The 21,661-nt window shown below is 41.2% G+C and overlaps 1 protein-coding gene across 1 annotated transcript in view; it reads right to left on the bottom strand.

Moving 5' to 3' along the window:
- Positions 1-19,742, bottom strand: part of LOC124596467 (UDP-glycosyltransferase UGT5-like) — a 59,713-nt gene extending 39,971 nt beyond the window's left edge. Inside the window, exons 1-3 of the mRNA XM_047135610.1 lie at positions 19,690-19,742; positions 7,382-7,631; positions 7,109-7,264 (exon numbers count right to left, since the gene is read on the bottom strand). Of these exons, the coding sequence (XP_046991566.1) occupies positions 7,109-7,264; positions 7,382-7,631; positions 19,690-19,742 (459 nt within the window). The remainder of the gene's footprint in view (positions 1-7,108; positions 7,265-7,381; positions 7,632-19,689) is intronic.
- Positions 19,743-21,661: the final 1,919 nt, after the last annotated feature.

The following is a 21,661-nucleotide window of genomic DNA, read 5'->3' as shown; positions in this document are numbered from 1 at the left end:
GCCACACCCTTTACAGTGAAACTTGTATTTGTTAACACCATTGAGCCCTTATTAGGTGCTGATTTACGTGGGCATTATGCATTAATGGTGGTTTAGAGGAGAGGATGACTGCAGACCACAGTCGTCGACAACACAGTAACTGGTACAAAGGAGTGCTCAGCCTACAGCACAGTACAAAGAATAGTGTACGATATGCTTGCCTTACTGGGTATCTTTGCCCTTGTATATTCTTTGAGGAAAGATGAGTAGTGGCTAGTGTGCTAAATGGTCATTGTTGCTGGAGTGCCAAGATATAATGAAACAGTTTGGGAGTATATGAATAAACAAAGTACTAAAGTGTGTGTGTTTATATTGTGAAAAAGAGCCAATTGCAGTGTAATAAACAGTGTTTCAATGGAACTGCTGCATGTGAAGAATTACTTCCACCTTTCTCATGACTGGTGTGTGGTATGACTGTATTTATCTGACCAGTATTTATTCCTCCCCACACTGATCAGAGTCATTACAATAGACAACACCATGATAAACTGCAAAGAATGCTTTAACCAATTTACAGACACCAGCACAGCACAGAAATGTGCATCATATCAATACCACATCTAGTTAACCCATTTAACAGCACACACACATAATTGCCCTAGAGCACCTAACAGAAACAGAGGCCATATTTGAATAAATGGTCCAAGCTGGGATAATTCATCATTTTGAGAGCCCATGGTCTTCACCTTCGTACCTCATTCTCAAGAAATGTGCCAAATGGCACCCCTGTGGTGTTTTTCATGCTTTAAATGCCAGGAGAAGACCTGGACAGTTACCCTACTCCACACATTCAAGATTTTAGATGTGCATTAGCTGGTCCAAAAGTTTTAAGTATCATACACTGCCACAAAGTGTACAACCAAATAACTGCAGTGCCTTGTGACATCCTGGAGATTGGTAATTACACCCTTTGGTGTACCCCAGCAGTTCAGACACACAGAGTTTGTCTATTAGTTTATGATGGATGTGTGCACCATATAAAAGGAGCAAAAAAGATTGTGGTTCATTACTTTTTGTGCATCTGTGATTTGGCAAATACCATACACTACAAAGAACTCACCACTGCTCAGACTGCAATCCATAACTACAGCATTTACTGGCTGACCCTTCACAGGACTGTGACTTGCCCAAATCCTATGGTCAGGAACCAAGTTAATGTGATGGTGATATGTCTCTTGGTGGAAGCCAAGGCCCTTAGATTAGATTAGATTAGATTAGATTCAGTTTTCGTTCCATGGACCCAAAAAATGAGATGATTCTCGTGGCTGCTGAACTTGTCAGAAAGTATGACATAAAAACATTTGAATATAATACTTACTACCCTGATCATTGTCAGGAGATTGTCAAAACAGGTGAATACAATGCGGTAAACTGGAACAGCTAATATTTACAGAATTAATACACTGTCAGAATGAAACATTGTTATGCACTATTAATAAAGTTATCATACATAAAATACCTAATCTTGACTGTTGTGACCAAGTGCTGTCAAAACTGAAATCTAAAAGACATTTTTATTCAAGCTGGCTTAACAGTCCCTGTTAAGATATTCATCTGTAGAGTAGAAAGAGTTGCCTATCAAAAAACCATGATTATCTGAAACTAAGTTTTTAATGGTTGCTGGCAATTTATTCAAAATGTGTGTTCCTGAATAGAGGACCTCTTTTGGACCAATGTAAGTGATTTTAGGTCTTTATGTAGATTGCTCTTATTCCTAGTATTGATACTATGTATTGAGCTATTGGTTCGAAGCAGAGATGTATTACTTGCAAAAAATTTCATTAAGGAATAAATATACTGAGAAGCAGTGGCTAGAATACCAAGTTCCTTGAACAGATTTCTTAATGATGGTCTTGAATTTACACCACATATGATTCTTATCACACACTTTTGCTCCCTAAAAACTTTTGCTCAGTTTGATGAGTTGTCCCAGAATATGATCCCATATGACATAATAGAATGAAAGTAAGCAAAATATGCAAGTTTTTTATATTTATATCTCCTACATCTGAAATCATTCTCACTGCAAATACAGAATTGTTTAGGTGCTTAAGCTATTCTGTGGTATGCCCTGAATTTATTATCGAGTTGTAATCCCAGGTTGACACCTCTACTATCTGCATATCTTCATATGCTGCTTCACATACGGGAAGGAAATCTCTTACAGGTTCTGAACTGCATATAGTGGGTCTTCTCAAAGTTTAATGACAGTGAATTAGCTTTAAAGCACGTATTAATGTAAGTGGAAATTTGATTAGCGGCTATTTCTAAATCTCTACTTGACTTGCTACTTATTGCAATGTTTGTATCATCTGCAAACAAAGCAAATTTAGCATCTGGCAATGCAACAGATGGGAGGTCATTAATGTACACAAGAAAACCAATGGACTCAACATGGAACCCTGAGGAACACCACTTGTAATTAATTTCCAGTCACATGAAAACTGACTGCTTACTGCACAGGTATTTCACAATAACACCCTTTGCTTCCTGTTAGATAGATAAGACTCAAACCATTTTGCAGCACTGCCGGTGGCACCATAATATTCTAATTTACTTAAGAGAATGCAGGGGTGTACCTAGGGGTTGGCAGGAGTGGCCCCCGCCAGGGGTGCAAGAGCAAGGGGTGGCGCAAATTCCAAAGGCCGCCGACGATGATGTGACAGAGCGCCACGCCGCCCTCTGAAAAAATAATTCTGCGCCGCGGCCAGTCTGGTACTAGAAATTGTGGAAAAATTTGCTGCAGAATGGAGAAGAGATAGTAAAGGAAGACTGTCTGATGACAAGAATCCTCTTCCCTTTACTGGGAGGCACTTTCCTCAGGTCACTCCAAGTGATCAGTCCAAGAAATGCAGACTATGGTGTAGATGTGCAGTCTGCTCAAAACAGAATGTGCGCCGCGGTTGGTATTATCTTTTCAGATAAACTTTTGCAAAATACTACTACTACTACTACTACTACTAATTTATTCTTGATTTTTTGCAGTGTTCAGCTAATATACTACTACTACTACTACTACTACTAATTTATTCTTAATTTTTTTGCAGTGCTCAGCTAATATATATTACCCAAGCTGAACCTCCTTACTCCATGAACTTTTTTATCAAAGCACAAGAGCACATAACCTTGCAAACCAGTTTTGACATCTTCATCTTCCTGCGAATGCATAAAGTGTGATTGTGGTCAGATCCAGTTGACATATTTCTTGTTTAATTGGACAAGTAAAAATATACTCTATATTCATGGCAAGTAAATATTATTTACTTGTTATATTACCTTATGGCAACAGTTGCAAAATATTACCTGAAAGTACCCAGAAAGTCATATTAGACATATTAGACCTATTTAATAACAATTATCACATACACCTATAAACAAGATTCGTTGTTAATATTACTGGTCTCATTAATTTTCTTGGAGCAAGGGAAAATATCAGTCTTTCTGTATTGATAAGGGGATGCATTTTTTGCTTCCTGGGGGATTCTTTAGAGGTCACCATTTTAAATTCTTGCTAGGGGCGCCACATACCTAAGGTACACCACTGAGAGAATGCTGTGGTTCATACAGTCAAAGGCTTTTCACAGGTCACAGAAAATGCCAGTAGCCTCTAATTTATTATCTAATGAATTATGTACATTCTCACTGTAAGTGTAAATAGCTTTCTCTATATCAGAACCCTTAAGAAATCCAAACTGTGACTTGGACAATATATTATTTGCAGTCAGATGCTTAAGGAGACACTTTAACACAATCCTTTCAAATATTTTTGAGAAAGCTGGCAGAAGTGAACTTGGTCGGTGGTTTGATGGTATCTCTTTATCCCCCTTCTTGTAAAGAGGCTTAACTTCAGCATATTTTAGCCAATCTGGAAGTGTTCCACTGATAAGAGTTTGATTACACAAATAACTTAAGATAGATCTCAACTTTCATGAGCACTATTTGATTAACTTTGTTGATATGTTATCATACCCGTTGGAATACTTAGATTTTAAGGATTTATGATGGATGCTACTTCTATGGGAGATGTTAGTGTTATTTGCACTTTATTTAAGTTATTTTTGAAGACTTATCTCAGGTACTCCATTGCACTGTTCACCAAACCCGATAACCTCAAGCTGTCAGTAACAGAAATGAAGTACTTGTTCAAGAGGTTTGCAACACTACCTGTACTTTTTACCAAAGACTCATTTTTTTTTAAAGTTATCTGTTCCTCTACCTTTTTGGTCCCACCTGTCTCTGTCTTCACCATATCCCATGCAGTTTTTATTTTGATGCCAGATGTAATTATCTTTTTCACACAATAAAGCTGCTTCGATTTCTAGATTACTTGATTCAATATTTTGCTGTATTATTTGTAATTCATTACATTTCTAACAGCAGAGCTATTCCTAGATAGTAGATACAGTCTCCTTTTTGTCCCACATGATATCTTTATTCCTTGTGTAATCCATGGTTTATTTTTTGACTTCTGTGTGATTTGAGTTACCTTTAGGAGAAAACAATTTTCAAAAGTGGAGCGAACTTTATTAATGAATGCTTTGTATTTTCCATTTGAGTCATAAGTATTACAAACATCTATCCAGTTCATATATTTGAGCAATTTCCTGAATTTCGCAATTTTTTACTTATTTATTACCCTCCTGTACACAGATTTAATAGATTTTTTATCCTGACAAGTTTCAACATTTAACATAAGATGCTGCATGTCATGATCAGACAGCACATTTACTATTGGTTATGTGATATGACTCTTTTTCCCTAGATCTGTCTACAAATATATATTATCAATAGCAGTCTCAGAGCATTTACATATCCTAGTAGCAAAGTTCACAGTGTGCCAGAAATCTGTAAAGCAACTGTCAATAGTGTTCAAACTCTGCACCAGCAAACAGCAAATATGACTCTCAAGTTACTGACTGACTGTTTTGTGTGGCTATTAATTAAAAAGATGCCAATGCATGGGCATGGTCATGTAGCCAGTGCCAGCAATGCAAATTTAGATAATGTGTACTTGCCAACATTAGGCCATTTCAAGGCTCTCGAGCCAGATGCACCCATGTAAACAGTGATCTCGTAAGGCTGCTTCCAACTATGATTGGCTACAGACACCTTTTCACAGTAGTGGACAGGTGTATTTGATGGGCAGAAGCTGCAACCTCCATAGATATTCCTGCTGAGACAATAACAAACACCTTCATTGCTACCTGGATAGCAGGAGTTGGTTGCCACCTCCACATTGCTACAGAACAGTGCCAGCAAATCAGATCCATTTTGTTCCAAGAATTACCCATTTTTTCTGCATCCGGCATCATCATATGACAACCTATAGTCCCACCAGCAATGTAATGTTAGAAAGAAGGCATGAGACACTAACAATGGCTCTCTTGTGCCACTGCGCATAATGGTCAGAGGCCTTTCCCTTCATTCTTTTACACCTTTGCACAGTGTACCAGTCAGACATCAGAGTACTGTTAGCAGAAATGATGTATGTGAAGCCGTTACACATTCTGGCAGACTACCTCACACCTACACCGTTACTGTCTGCAGAGTTGATGGAACAGCTCTGAGGCCTGCGGCCAAGATCTGAGGCCCACCTGCTTTGCACCATAGTGAACATCCCATTTTTGTCCACAAAGATTTGGACAATTGTACTCACATCAGGCTCTGAACTGATCACATAAAATCACCACTCCATCCACTGTACACAAACCCCTGCTCAATGCTGTGACGAGGCAATCACACCAGAGAGAGCATACAAAACCACAAAGGTCTCAGTCAAGTGATTGAAGCCAGATTGGGTCCTACCTTCACCTCTCCAAGACACCACACTGATGCTACAAGTCTTACCACTCTCAGACATACTGACTCCAAAGAGCTTTGCAATAGTGCGCTAACTTCCTGGGGTGGGATGCCAGAAAATGAAAAAAACTTACTTCCTCGCAGGACGCAGATGTTCTGGACGTGGAAGGCATTTGGAAGAGATATTAAGTGGTAAAGAAGTCACATGCTGTGACCTTCTAAGCATCAAATGAATCTTGTTAAGAACTGTGAGCTCTTTGTTGTGTAAATTTCATGTTTTACATAGATCAAAAAAATCAATGCAGTAAAACAAGGAATAATTGTTGAAAGTGGGATTCAACTCAAAGACTGCTATTCTAGACTTGCTTATTAGTCTCTCAACTATGCCACCAAAGTATGAAGTCACTACATTAAGCATGGCAATATTCAGGTACCTCTTACTATTATTCTGTCCTTGACTCCACCTCATGATTTTGACTTCAAATCCATTTCCCCATCTGAACAAACTTTCCGTGGGTTTTTGGAGGGTGCATACTCTGTGCTGAGTGTCAATTAAGGCACAAATATCCCAGTAACACATGCAGTTACAAGTGACCTTTTCTTTTATGAGCAGTACTGTGCAGTTTGTAGAGTAACTGATGCCTATGTAACATGGGGGGCAATTCAAAATTTGGCCACTTTTACTATTTGTGCTGCCAAGTGTGCATACCTTCATTCTTCATGTTCTGTAGATCCTATCAAGAAAAAGACCTTCAGGGGTGTAGAATGAGTCAGGGTATATATTTATATGACTACACTTTTATTTTTCCAAGAAAATAGTTACCTACATCTGTGACAACAGAGGCTACTTACAGTACACTACTACTTCTCATACAACTTTACAATGGATCTGTCTGTTGGGCCCTAAGTAACTTTGGCTAAATAGTCACTTTTTTTCCAATTTTCCACTGTTATTTCTGTAGAGTCCCCACACAGGGAAATACTGTATCCTCTAATGTGTGCATTGACTCAAAATTCCCATTTCTGTATACTTTCAGAAGTAAAATACAGCTTTGGCATTAAAAATGAAATTTTCAACTATGAATATGTAACATAAGCAATAAAATAAAGTTTTGGATTTCGAGGCCAACTGTTTACCGAATATATACTTTTATTTTCAAGAGACATACAAAAATTTCAGTATTAAATCAATCAAACAGGAAATGCAAGATTGCTTTAGTTGGATATTGCATGCAAAATTGCTTTAGTTGGATATCGATCTTATATTCACCTTTGGAAGATCTTTTGCAGGTTTAATATGCATTCCTCCAACTTGAATTGTATTTGGTGTTAGTGGCCTAGAAAGGCCTATGCTTTCATGGTTGTTGATGAGAACCAGGGAACTGCTTTTGAACAATTTCTCAACAGATGGTAAATTATCAATATTCTTAGAATATGACAACATAATTTCTTGTTGATTGGGCACATAAACAAAGAATCACAGTAATTCAACAAGGAGCCCATACACACTGTTTAATGTCCGTTGTAAAAAATTCATATTCACAGGAATATCAAGCATTATGTCAGGAATGTAGGCATATGCAGCAGGATTGCCAACTGCATCACCCATCACAAATGCTAGAGTATTAGGAATTTGTTGTATAATACTGGCATTATGCTTGTGAGCCAATCCAAGAAAACACTCTGTGAAAACTCCAGCCATGAGGAGATCGAACTTCTGATTATTGGATGTTATTAGATCTTGTACTTCTGGTGTACTGATAGCATTCTTGCACATTGAACTTCCAATGGTGCTAGAGAAGAGAAGTAAAATAAATGGGTTAACTTCACCCATTTCAAACAGGGACATGTTTCTCTCTTTTCCTGTAAATAATAAAGTGAGGCAATAATAGGTAATGCTGTACATCAGATATGAGTTTTATTCTACTATGTATATATACTTTATATTAACACTGGTTTACTTATGGAAACTGTCCATTGTGACGTTCAATTTAATATCTCATATGTTCTTGACCGGGGGAGACTGTGGGAATGGACTAATCACAGTCAAATTATGTCCTCTCTGTGCTAGTTCATGAAGCAGTGGTGACAAAAAGACCATGTGGCTCTTGCTTGGAACTGACATAACTGACAGAATGTTAGCTCCCTGGCACTGTGTGATAACTCCAGTTAGCAAAAGTATACACTGCCAGAATCTCTGTAACATAAAAGTAAAAACACAATAATATCTTTGTGTGTGTTAGCTATTTAGTTTTTAACCATTTAGTTTCATATTCCATGGGTCATTTGTATGGTAAATTGTAATGATGTGCAATGAGTCATTTTACATTAACATTGCAAATTAATTTGTAAATGCATTTATATGCTGAACATTTACAGATAGTTTTATTATTATTATTTATTTCTTGTCTCAGACGATATGTATGGTTAAAAATGGAAGGTGACGCGGACCTTGATCAAGCGTGACTTCCTTTTAACTGTACGGTATATGTTGCATTGCATTTAGGAACTTTCGGGTAATTGAACAAGTGTCAATAATTACAGATTTCTGTAGTTGTATATATAAGTTTGGATGTAGCTGTATTGCATTCATGTACTGGTGGATATTGTGTGGTATGACTCCTGTAGTTGATAGTATAATTGGTATAATGTCAACTTTATCCTGATGCCACATGTCCTTGACTTCCTCAGCCAGTTGGATGTATTTTTCAATTTTTTCTCCTGTTTTCTTTTGTATATTTGTTGTATTGGGTATGGATATTTCGATTAGTTGTGTTAATTTCTTCTTTTTATTGGTGAGTATGATGTCAGTTTTGTTATGTGATGTTGTTTTATCTGTTATAATGGTTCTGTTCCAGTATAATTTGTATTCATCATTCTCCAGTACATTTTGTGGTGCATACTTGTATGTGGGAACATGTTGTTTTATAAGTTTATGTTGTAAGGCAAGCTGTTGATGTATTATTTTTGCTACATTGTCATGTCTTCTGGGGTATTCTGTATTTGCTAGTATCGTACATCCACTTGTGATGTGATCTACTGTTTCTATTTGTTGTTTGCAAAGTTTGCATTTATCTGTTGTGGTACTGGGATCTTTAATAATATGCTTGCTGTAATATCTGGTGTTTATTGTTTGATCCTGTATTGCAATCATGAATCCTTCCGTCTCACTGTATATATTGCCTTTTCTTAGCCATGTGTTGGATGCGTCTTGATCGATGTGTGGCTGTGTTAGATGATACGGGTGCTTGCCATGTAGTGTTTTCTTTTTCCAGTTTACTTTCTTCGTATCTGTTGATGTTATGTGATCTAAAGGGTTGTAGAAGTGGTTATGAAATTGCAGTGGTGTAGCCGATGTATTTATATGAGTAATTGCTTTGTGTATTTTGCTAGTTTCTGCTCGTTCTATAAAGAATTTTCTTAAATTGTCTACCTGTCCATAATGTAGGTTTTTTTATGTCGATAAATCCCCTTCCTCCTTCCTTTCTGCTTAATGTGAATCTTTCAGTTGCTGAATGTATGTGATGTATTCTCTATTTGTGGCATTGTGATCGTGTAAGTGTATTGAGTGCTTCTAGGTCTGTGTTACTCCATTTCACTACTCCAAATGAGTAGGTCAATATTGGTATAGCATAAGTATTTATAGCTTTTGTCTTGTTTCTTGCTGTCAATTCTGTTTTCAGTATTTTTATTAGTCTTTGTCTATATTTTGCTTTTAGTTCTTCTTTAATATTTGTATTATCTATTCCTATTTTTTGTCTGTATCCTAGATATTTATAGGCATCTGTTTTTTCCATCGCTTCTAAGCAGTCGCTGTGGTTATCCAATATGTAATCTTCTTATTTACTGTGTTTTCCCTTGACTATGCTATTTTTCTTACATTTGTCTGTTCCAAAAGCCATATTTATATCATTGCTGAATACTTCTGTTATCTTTAGTAATTGGTTGAGTTGTTGATTTGTTGCTGCCAGTAGTTTTAGATCATCCATGTATAGCAGATGTGTGATTTTGTGTGGGTATGTTCCAGTAATATTGTATCCATAATTTGTATTATTTAGCATGTTGGATAGTGGGTTCAGAGCAAGGCAGAACCAGAAAGGACTTAATGAGTCTCCTTGGTATATTCCACGCTTAATCTGTATTGGCTGTGATGTGATATTATTTGAATTTGTTTGGATATTAAGTGTGGTTTTCCAATTTTTCATTACTATGTTTAGGAACTGTATCAATTTAGGATCTACTTTGTATATTTCCAATACTTGTAGTAACCATGAGTGGGGTACACTATCAAAAGCTTTTTGGTAATCAATGTATGCATAGTGTAGTGACCTTTGTTTAGTTTTAGCTTGATATGTCACCTCTACATCTATTATCAGTTGCTCTTTACATCTTCGTGCTCCTTTGCAACAGCCTTTTTGTTCTTCATTTATAATTTTGTTCTGTGTTGTTTGTGTCATTAATTTCTGAGTAATGACTGAAGTTAATATTTTGTATATTGTTGGTAGGCATATTATGGGGCGATATTTAGCTGAGTTTGCTGTGTCTGCTTGATCTTTAGGTTTCAGATAAGTTATTCCATGTGTAAGTGTATCAGGGAATGTGTATGGGTCTGCAATGTAACTGTTAAATAATTTAATATAATAGAAGGAAACATTCCACGTGGGAAAAATTATATATGAAATCAAAGATGAGGTGACTTACCGAACGAAAGCGTTTTTCTATTCTGATCTGTAGCCTGTGTTGCCATGCTGGTTTGGTGGGTTTCTTCTGTGTGTTGGTTGGTTCTGATCTCTGCCTAGTGTGTATATTTAGTGTAGTGAGTGCTCCTATATAAACCAGTAGTTGTAACTCTTCCATAGTTGTGTTTTCATTTATTTTGTTGTGTATGATTGTGTTGATAGTTTTTATTGTTGTTTCGACTTGTGGGTTATTTGGCGGTCTATGCAAGAATGGTCTAAACGTCTGTATTTGTGTCTTTGTATTCTATATATGTCAGCTGAAATTTTTCTTCTATATCTAACATGTGTGTCACTTCGTGTTCTATTTGTGCTTGTTCTGGCGGCTGTCTTAAGATTTCGTTTTCCTCTGACTGTTTAATTGATGCGTGTTGTTCTTTGTTTGTTTGCTCTGGGATGTTTGAGTCCATTACTGTATTTTCTTCTTCTTCTGATTGCACATTATTTTGTTCCAGTATTTGTTGTACTTGTTGTTTGATGTTTTCAAATTCTGACTGGGGTATCCTGTTATTTTTGATTATTACACGGATCTGATCAGCTAGTCGTTGTTCTGTTAAAAATTTTAATTCTGGGTATCTGGTAATAAATGTTGTGTATACTTGTGATCTGTATCCAGTTGTGTTGGTTCCTAGGTTTGTTGCTTGGTAATAACAGAACATGAGGTGTCGATTAACTTCATCTGACCATCTCATCCTCTGTCTTTGTTTTCCTTCTAGGGTGGTTGCAGGAAGCATATCCTGCAAAACACCTCTATTTGAATTTGAATCATTTTCCAGTTGGCTAGCAGTGTCGTTACCATTGTGGGCGGGCATAGGGTTTAAGCGTCGTCCCCGACTATGACGGCACTTGTCCGAGGCTTCTTTAGTTCTGTCCTGAACCAACTAATCACACTAAAAGGGGGGTTAGCCCTATTAGTGGTTTGTTCTTTTCGTCGCCTTTTACGACTGGCAGAACATACCGGAGGCCTCCACGGAAATTATTATTATTATTATTATTATTATTATTATTATTATTATTATTATTATTATTACCACCTTTAACACATTGCAAATAATAGAAATTCTTCTACAGATTAGAACGCATTGTCAAGGAGAAACTTTTCAGTTTGTGTACAAATTTTACTTTTCTGTCTGTCAGGCATTTTATGTCACTGGATAAGGGATAAAAGATTTTACGTGCCACACTCACATTCATCTGTTGTCATAAGGTCACCTAACCATAACATTTGAATAACTATTATCTCGTCAAGATGAGTTATCATTTAACTTGTTTTGATCAGTTAAAAAAATCTACCTATACATTGGATTTTGTTCTAAATTAATTACTTATGTGCATCAAATCTTGTTCATTGTATTCACAGGTTTTATGATTGTCATTGCAATAGATGATGATTTGAATTTATGTAATAGAAGACATTTGACACCAAAATCTGCGTGTTGGATAACAACAACAATGACAACAACAGTAGATGATGGAAAAATATCAACATAAGAGGGAAACTGAAATCAGTTAGAGGCTGATATACACCTGCAGTTAAACATACAGGTCCACATTATTTACCTCCCCACATGTTATCCTTTATCCTCTTTCATCACTTCAGAACCAAACACAAGTACAATTTATTTTAACTGTGTTATATACAGTATTCTGTTATTTTTGTTCATATTGCTTGGAGGAAGAATATTTCCTAAAAAAAATTTTTCCTGACAATTATTTGAATGCTACAACTACATACACTTTATAATCAGACTTCTTTCTGGACGGTCATTAACAAAGTCAGGAAATGCTTTAATATATGTTTACCACTTGCTTTGTTTCACCTATGGCTGTAATATTTTATTCCAGATTGGAAACACTGGAATTTTGTGACAACTTGCCATCACTATTCCATTAGCACCTAACTACCATGGTAAAAGTCATTGGATAGTCTTAGCGAATTAGTGTCAACAGATCATATACTATCCGCCCACTTTCTTGTCGCCACTTTTGAAGATAGGCAGGAAGACAAGTCTCCAGTGCTCACAATAAGTTACGCAGTGAGTGCAAAAGATAAGCTCCTTCTCACTCATACAGTACTGACTATTAGGGACATGGAATTCATGTCTCATGCGTCACACCTGTAATATGTAGGACTGATGTACAGAGTCAAACACTTAAAATTTTATGTGATCTGTGGCTTTCCCGGCGAATGTGCTGTATCCAAGGTTCTCGGATGTCCAGCTGGATCCGATCTTCAAAGTTCCACAATATTTCGGTGAATATCCGTTCCGCCATCATCAGGTGGTGCTGATGGAATGATCTGTCTGCGCTGTGTCCGTGGTATTTATGTCCGCAGGGGCCTGAGTTGTACCCCGACGTGGGCAGTTGGTGGGGCGCCACGTGGTGGGAGGGGTGGGGGTAGCTGCAGCCATGCCTGGTGGTAGGCGCAGTTCATCTCCGTCCGCTGTGGCAGAACGATCTCGCGTCCGCTCGCGCCTTTGCTCTTTGATGGTGTTTAATAATGGTTTCCAGGCCTTGCTAAGTTGAAACCCGATGTCCCTGTTGATGAGGTTATCTGTTACCCGAATTTGTATGGCCTCCTTGTAGATACTGTCCCAGTAGGCACTTGTGGCAGTCAGGATTTTTGTCTCTTCAAATTTTGCTGTGTGTCTGGTTCCAATGCAGTGCTCTGCTAGGGCCGAATGGCTGGGTTGGCGTAAACGGGTGTGACGTTCGTGCTCCTTGCATCGGTCCTCGACCTTGCAAACTGTTTGGCCAATGTAGTATTTGCCACAGTCACACGGGATTTTGTATACGCCCGTTTTCTTAATGCCCACATCATCTTTTGCCATTCCTAGCAGGTCACAAATCTTTGCTGGTGGTCAGAAGACTGTGCCAATCTTGTGTCACCTTAACAGTCTCCCTATTTTTGATAACATGTTGCCAGCAAACGGCAGAAAGGCCAGAGCTTGCTTCTCTTCTTTGGGTTGTTCTTCATCTCGGTTCTTGCTGCACTTCTGTTGTTGGAAGGCCCTTTGGATTTGGCGGTTGCCATACTCATTCTTGCGGAACACGGTCTCCAGGTGTTTGAGTTCCGTTGGTAAGTTCTGTTCATCAGAGATCTAGTGTGCTCCATGTACCAAGGTGTTGACCATTCCATTAAGCTGTGGCAGATAGTGGGAGCTGGAGGCATGTAGGTACAAGTCAGTGTGTGTAGGCTTTCGGTACACTCTGTGACCCAGTGACCATCAGACCTACGTTCCACTAGGACATCGAGAAAGGGTAGTTTTCCATCTTTTTCAGTCTCCATGGTGAACAGAATGTTACTGTGGACCAAATTTAGATGTTGTAGAAAAATCTGTAGCTCTTCCTGTCCATGTGGCCAGATGACGAATGTGTCACCCACGTAGCGAAAGAAGCATACAGGTTTCAGTTCGGCGGCTTCCAGTGCTTCCTCTTCGAAGCTCTCCATGAACAGGTTGGCCACCACTGGGGAGAGCAGGCTCCCCATGGCTACTCTGTCGGTCTGCTCATAGTATTGACCATTGAAGACAAAGTACATAGATGTTAACTCGTGCCTGAACAGTTGTGTCAGTTAAGGCCCGAATTTCTCACTGATTAAGTGGAGAGAATCTTCCAGCCGGAGACCATATATCCTTGGAGCTACCGCCAAACATTGGCCAAGTCTTTTGATGTCCTTGTCCTCGAGCGTGCCATTTTTCAGCAAGGTGGCGGTGCTTTGTTGTATCTTTCTGGTCGGGTCTGCATTGATTTTCCGATATGCTGGATTGTCTAGCAATTGCAGCATCTTCTGTTCATAGTCACATCTCTCAAGGATGACTGTGGCATTTCCTTTGTTGGCATGAAGAATGACTATCTCCTTATTGTCTCTGAGGGCTCATAGTGCTGCTCTTTCTGCTCCCGAGATGTTGCTTCTGGCCGGTTTTGCCCTTGAAACAATCCGGCAAGTTTCCCTTCTGATTTCTTCTGCTTTGTCATCTGGTAAGCCACGGACTGCCTATTCTACTGAAGAGATTATTTCAATGAACGGTAGAGATGCAGGTGTCGGTGTGAAATTGAGTCCTTTTTCAACTACAGCTGTAGCTGCGCTGTCGAGTGGTTTACCCGTGAGGTTAACCACAGTCGGCCTAATGGGCACTATCTCATTTTTGGTTTGCCAGGTAGTCGTGCAAACTTGGTGATCTGCTTCTCCATGGATTTCTGGTGGGTACAGTCTGCCTGGGCCCAGGTAACACCGTCCACCCATTCCCAGGAGTGATCTTGGAGTACGGAGGATAATCATAGGTGAAGATGCAGCAGCTCCTTGGCAATCTTGTTGAGTTGTAGACGGGTGTAGTGAATCCTCTCCCTGACCAGGGCCAGACTGGCACTTCGCTTAATACGATTCGCTGCAGGCATGCATATGTGATGCATCAAATAGGGAGACTGTTAAGGCGACACAAGATTGACACAGTCTTCTGACCACCAGCAAAGATTCGTGACCTGCTAGGAACAGCAAAAGATGACGTGGGCCTTAAGAATGTGGGTGTATACAAAATCCCATGCGACTGTGGCAAATCCTACATTGGCCAAACAGTTCACACAGTCGAGGACCGATGCAAGGAACACCTGTTTACACCAACCCAGCCATTTGGCCCTAGCAGAACACTGCATTGGAACCAGACACACAGCGAAATTCGAAGAGGCAAAATCCTGACTGCCACAAGTGCCTACTGGGCCAGTATCTACAAGGAAGCCATAGAAATTCGGGTAACAGATAACCTACTCAACATGGACACTGGGTTTCAACTTAGCAAGGCCTGGAAACCATTATTAAACACCATCAAAGAGCAACGGCGCAAGCGGACACAAGATCCTTCCGCCACGGCGGACAGAGATGAACTGCACCTACCACCGGGCGAGGCTGCAGCTACCTCCACCCCCACCCTGGGGTATGACTCGGGACCCTGCGGAGATAAATACCATGGGCACAGCGCAGACAGATCATTCCATCAGCACCACCTGATGATGGCAGAACGGTTATTCACCGAAATATCGTGGAACTTCGACGATCGGATCTGGCTGGACACCCGAGAACCTTGGATACACTTAAAATTTTATTAGTAGGCACTGAAAAACTCTGGAACAATTGTGAAAATACAGTACAACTTAAAAGGACGGTTTTCAAAAAAAGAAAAGTACAATAATGATTTTTATGAAAAAGAGCCTTTTTATAGAAAATCTAAGGCTAACAGCATTTTTAATTGCAATCGATTGCCAGTCATCACATAGGGAAGGCACTGACTTGCAGACAGCCACATTTCAAACTACACACACACACACACACACACACACACACAGTTGGAGGTCCTTATCTTTGACATGAAGATAACAACATCTATCACAATTGATATCTATCTCTAAAATGTGTAACACATTATAATGATATTTGGTGAGTCATTGCCTCTTTACTCCTAAAATATTTCCATTCTGCCAGAACTTTCTGTCGACGTAATAAATATCAGATTGTATTATAGCATTATAGCATAGCTGATAGTGTTACGAGATCTGAGTTGTGAAGACAAAGATAGCAAATTCACATCCACCTCCTCCTAGTTCTTTTTTCCCAGGGGCATTTAAACAGTCATTCTTCCCACACTCCATATGTGAATGGATCAGGAAGAATCTCTAATAACTGGTACCCTCTGCCATGCACTTCACAGCAGTTTGCAGAGGTTAGATGTAGATGTTCATACAACTTTAATGCATGCAGTGCATCCTCCATACCAAATGAATTCTTTGTCATGGTATGTTCTAGTATTTATCTCAGTAATTCTGAGGCAGTGTTGTCTGTTCTAGGTATCATTTTGCATCTTAGGCCTTTCAAAACTCTTTCGTGTTTTTCTCACTAATAGTGGGATGAAGCCAGTTCTGCACCACTTTTGATATCAAATTAATGGATCAATTAATTACTCCCTCCCTTCTGGAGATCCCCAGTCCTCCCTCCCTTCTGGAGAATCCCCAGTCCTTCATCTTGGAGATCAAACCTGCATTTGAAGTTTGGTAGATAAAAGAAGGGGTTCTAACTCAAATTTGATATCAAATTAATTGACTAATTAAATTGATCAATTAGTTACACCCTCCCTCCTATTCCCCTACCTGAAAAACTGGCAGGAAATACAAAATTGGTGGGAAATTCAAACATTCATGGTAAATTCGAATGCTAATTATATTGCACCGCAAAGGACGTGCTGATGATGATGATATATTTATTGTTTATAAAAGTTCAGTTTCAATATCTCCATGTGGATGGACGTAGGATACTCTATTCCATCTTCTTTTGAATACTGGCACAGTCTAACTATAATATCACAATCTTAAGATGACTGACCCAGAATACTAATGCAGTCTAATTCCCTTACTCCTATTGGCGGGAAATTCAGAATCAGTGTGAAAATTCAACTTTTTCCTCTGGCTGTGAAGCATGGAAGTTGGGGGAGGGGTAGTTGCCATTGATTGAGTGCCAGAGAGTACCTCTAGCTAGTCTCATCAATAATTACTGGATGTAGAGAGAATACTTTCAATAGTAGTCTAGCACTAGACAGTTTCTCCAGCCAGTATAGCCAGTGACCCTCTGTCCTAGTGTTGCTCTATTTTTTCTTCTTCTTATTCTTCTTCTTTATTGCGATTTGTTGCACCCCAGATGGGCAGGGGAGGGCTGGCAGTGGTACAATCTGCAGCTCTTCAGCTGAGGGACATTACAGACATGAGAAACACAGTTTTGGATGTGCATAGCATGCAAAAAATACAATAGTACATTATAAAAGTTGGCCACAGTATTAAAAATCCACACCAGACAACAGCGCTAGTAAAACCACTGCATGAGGCAGAGCACACATGACAAAGAGTAAAAACTGCCAGGAGAGACCTGCTGAGGGAGGGGAGTGGAGCTGGAGGGGGCGGGATGAAAAGAGAGGGGTCCAGTAATGCATTAAGGGGCAGGTAATGGGTGGGAGGGAAAGGGAGAGGGAGGGGGAGGAGGAGGGGGAAGGGAGAGGGAGCCATGAGGGAGTGCAGACACATGGAAGCGGTACACTGGATAAGAAGGGGCTGTAGGAGGGAGGGAAAAACCGCTCAGGGGAACGGAAATGGAGGGGAGAGGGAGCCCTGAGGAGGAGGGGGAAGGTGGGGTTAGAGTGCGTAGGAGGGGTAGATACCAGGGCGAAGCTCATCATCTGGGAGGGGCAGGCTGTGGAAGGTACATTGGTAAAGGGTGTGGGGATGGAGAGAGAGAGAGGGGACACTATGGTAAAGACATGGCAATGGGTGGGGTTTGGAGAGGATAGGAGACACCAGGGGGTGGGGTGGGGTGGGGGAAGGAATCATCTGTGGACAATGTACAGGGTTCTGATTATTCAGGGAAAAGGAGAAGATGTAGGAAGGGTATGAGGTCATAAAAGATCCGGGTGGGGGAGGGAGGCGGATACAGAAAGCAAGGCAGAGTGCATGGCATTCAAGGATTTGGAGGGCTTTGTAGAATCTAGGTGGGGTAGAAATCCAGGTGAAACTGGCACAGCAAAGGATGGGATGGATCAAAGATTTCTAGGTATTAAGGATAGTGGAAGGATGTAGTCCACATGCCTGGCTGGACAGGAGTTTCAGGAGGCGGAGCCTATTGTGGGCTTTATGTTGGATCATAAGGAGATGCAGAGGCCAGGTGAGGTGACGGTTGAGGGTGAGGCCAAGGTACTTCAGGGTAGGAGTGAGGTGGACAGGATGATCATAAATGGTAAGGGACAAATTGTGGAGCCGGAAGGAGGGCGAGGTATGACCTGTGACGATTGCCTAAGTCTTGGAAGGGCTGGTGCGAAGGAACCACAGGTTGCACCATTGAAGGGTAGGATACAGGGCCAGGAAGTCAGTGTCATCAGCATATGGAGAGGCAGTGGCATTAAGTTGTGTACATGTCTGGCACCAGTCCTGGTGTTTTTTTGCTGTTAACCCTCGAGCGGGCACACCGTTTCTCATAACACAAGTGGGCGCGTGGTGCACTTTGTACACACACATGGAATAGCTTTTCTTATGTTACCAAGGTAAGACATGTATGATCAAAATCACAGTTTAATCTTAGTTTATTTAAACAAGGAGTAAATAAACTTACATAATATGAGATAAACTACTGTTTTATTAAACAATAATGAAATAAATTTTCACTATAACTATCTGTTGCCAAGGACAGGTGTTAAATAGACAGTAATGATGCATTAAGCAATGCAGTTGCATCATATCTCAGTCAGCTGCTTATTTGATCACTAATTATCTTGTAGACAACTGCCTCAATGTGAGATTATGTTGCTAGTTCGTAACTGAGGTCTTTTTTTGGAACTGATCTTACATTTTTTCTCACCTAGCTTGCTTTGTATTTTATATTACTGCTGCTCACTTGGACATATGACAACACAATTTATTGCTGTGTTACCTAAAGCAATAATGAAGGATTCTGTTTGCAGTGGTGAAACAAAAATGGAACCACACAAAATCATTTTATTTTTGGTTGGTATTGAGGGTTAAGAGGTTACAGATGTGTCATCATAATTGCCAGTGGCGGAGGAGTGTATCCCGGTTATGGGTGTGGAAGAAGGAGCAGCAGAGCCAGTAGGATTTGAGAAGGAGGAGGAGGAGGAGGAGGAGGAGGAGGAGGAGGAGGAGGAGGATGGCCTGTGAAGGAAAAGTAGGGCTTTGAGGGTGGATAAGTTTGGTAGGAACATGGGCCTCCCCAGTGTCAGTGATGGTCTTTAGAGGAAGGATGAGGCATGGGCGATGTCAGCAGAATGTTGAAAGGCAAGTGGGTGGCTTTGGACCTGGGAGGCAATAGACTCCCGGTAGGCATCCCAGTCAGCTTGGCAGTAGTCATCCGCAGCTTGTGATCTCTTAGTCACGTTCTCAGTTCCCAAGCATGGGGTCCCATGCTCGATTCCTGGTGGGGTCAGGGATTTTCACCTGCCTCAAGATGACTGGGTGTTTGTGTTGTCCTCATCATTTCATCATCATTCATGAAAAGTGGTGAGATTGGGCTGAGCACAGGTTGGGAATTTGTATGGGCACTGACAACTGCACAGTTGAGTGCCCCAAGTACCAATCATCATCATCATCATCATCATCATCATCATCATCATCAGTGGTAGTCATGGGTGGACTTTGGAGGGATGGCAGAGCAGGAGGCAGGAGGTGGGCAATGGGCTGAGGAGATGGTAAAAGGACTGGGAAGGTGGTTGCTACCAATGGGGTCCAGGACATGTGCAGTGATTTGACCAAGGGTGTTGGGGGAAGTGAGGATGACATCAGGGGTGGAGTTGCTTTCAGGACAGGTGTGCTATGGGGGGGAGGGGGGCCAACAGGGTGGGTCATCTTGGAGGGTAGCAAGAAACTGATGCCACTGCCGAAGGGTGTCAGGGTCTCAGCTGTGGATGTTGAGGTCTGCAGCAATCACACAGGTGGAGAAGGTGTGATCAACATGAGAGATGAATTGATAGGGGAGAGGAACTACTGGATGGACACAGAAAGTGGCACAGGTGACAGTGAGGGAGGGAAAAAAGATGCTGAGGATGTGGTGCTTGTTCGGGTCATTGAGCAGGGGTTGTGACCAGACAGAGATGTGCTTGAGGTGCCCAATAGCAGTCCTACCTTGCACTAGGGGAAGGGGACTGTCAGTACAGTGAAGGAGAGGTGTGGACAACATGGTTAGGTTGGAGGAAGATTTCATTAATGATGAAGGAGTCGACATGGTGCTAGGACAGGGTATACATGAAGAGGTATTTGTTCGCAGGGAGTGAGCGAATGTTTAGGTACAGGAGACAATAACTATTGGCGTGCCAGGGTGGGGGGTGTGCGAGGGAGTGGAGGAAGGAGGAAAGAGGCTTGAAAGAGGGTATCAAGGTGGGCAAAAGTGAAGTGGGCCTGGTTGTGGGAGTATGTGGCGTAGGTTTTCAAATGGAAGATGGAGTGTGTGGCAAGGGATATCTGCTCAAGGGTGCAAGGGCAATGGATTGGTTGGGGTGGATATTCTGGAGGATCATGGTCAGGAAACAGATGTCTGCAGTCATAGGGGGCAGGCAGAGGGAATTGTTGGGGTGGTTGGGCTGATCGATGGTGTGAACAGGAACAGTAAGCTTGCGATTAGTGGGGGGGGGGGGGGGGGGGTTGGCTTTGCATTTGGAGGAGTAGGTGGGACAGGATTCATAGCAGGTGTTGCAGGAAGGAGGAGAGGCGAGGTTAGGACACTGTTGGAGGAAGCACGAGGGCAAGTTGGAGGGGCGGGGGTTGGGGTTGCAGTTTTGGGTGAGGTAGCCATCGTAGAGGAGACAGTGTTGGCAGCAGTAGGATTGAGGAGGGAAAAAGGAGGGGTTAACAGGGTGGTGATGGTTAAAAATAAGGGCTCCCTGAGTGAGGTTATCTACAGAGGAGGCGGACTCTGAACACACACATTAAGAAGGTAGGGCCAGAGTTGTTACAGATGCATCTGACTGAGCAGATTTCCATGACGATTTGGGCATTTAATTCTGCCAACACCTCTGCCTCTATGAGCACAGGGTTGAGCTTTGTAATCACAGTGGTTGGCAGATGATAAGGAGGGGTTTAGGGTTGATGGGGAGAGAAGGATGTGAGGAAAGGTGTGAGAGACCATGTGGGCCAAAAGTGAGAAAGTTTCCAGAGGAGGCCAGTGTGAAAAGAGGGAGAGGGAGATTTGATAAGGATGGAGTCTCTGCTGGGGATAAGCTGACCAATGGGGGCACTGGAGATACACTTGCAGATCTCTAGGACGAGGGTGAGGGCATCGAGGAATTTGGGATTGGGGTTGGAAAGGATGAATGTATGCAGAATGGGGGCTGGGGAAGCAGGAGAGGGGTGGTGTCCACAGGGCGATCAGAAGGAAGAGGCGTGGGTGGTGGTTTCTTGGAGGAGGGGGTGGGGGTAAGTTTGGCACTCTGGTGTTTGAAGGGTTTTTGTGGGAGTGGTCTGGGAGGAGGGGTGACAGACTGGTTGGAGGTAGTGGGAGCAGGCCCTTCGTATGAGCTGGAGGCACTTTGAAGGGTGGGTGGGTGCTCCAT

The sequence above is a fragment of the Schistocerca americana genome, chromosome 1 (assembly GCF_021461395.2).
Source record: "Schistocerca americana isolate TAMUIC-IGC-003095 chromosome 1, iqSchAmer2.1, whole genome shotgun sequence".
Taxonomy (NCBI): Eukaryota; Metazoa; Arthropoda; class Insecta; order Orthoptera; family Acrididae; genus Schistocerca; species Schistocerca americana.
The sequence above is the reverse complement of the archived record's forward strand: the minus strand, read 5'-3'. Positions and strand labels throughout refer to the sequence as shown.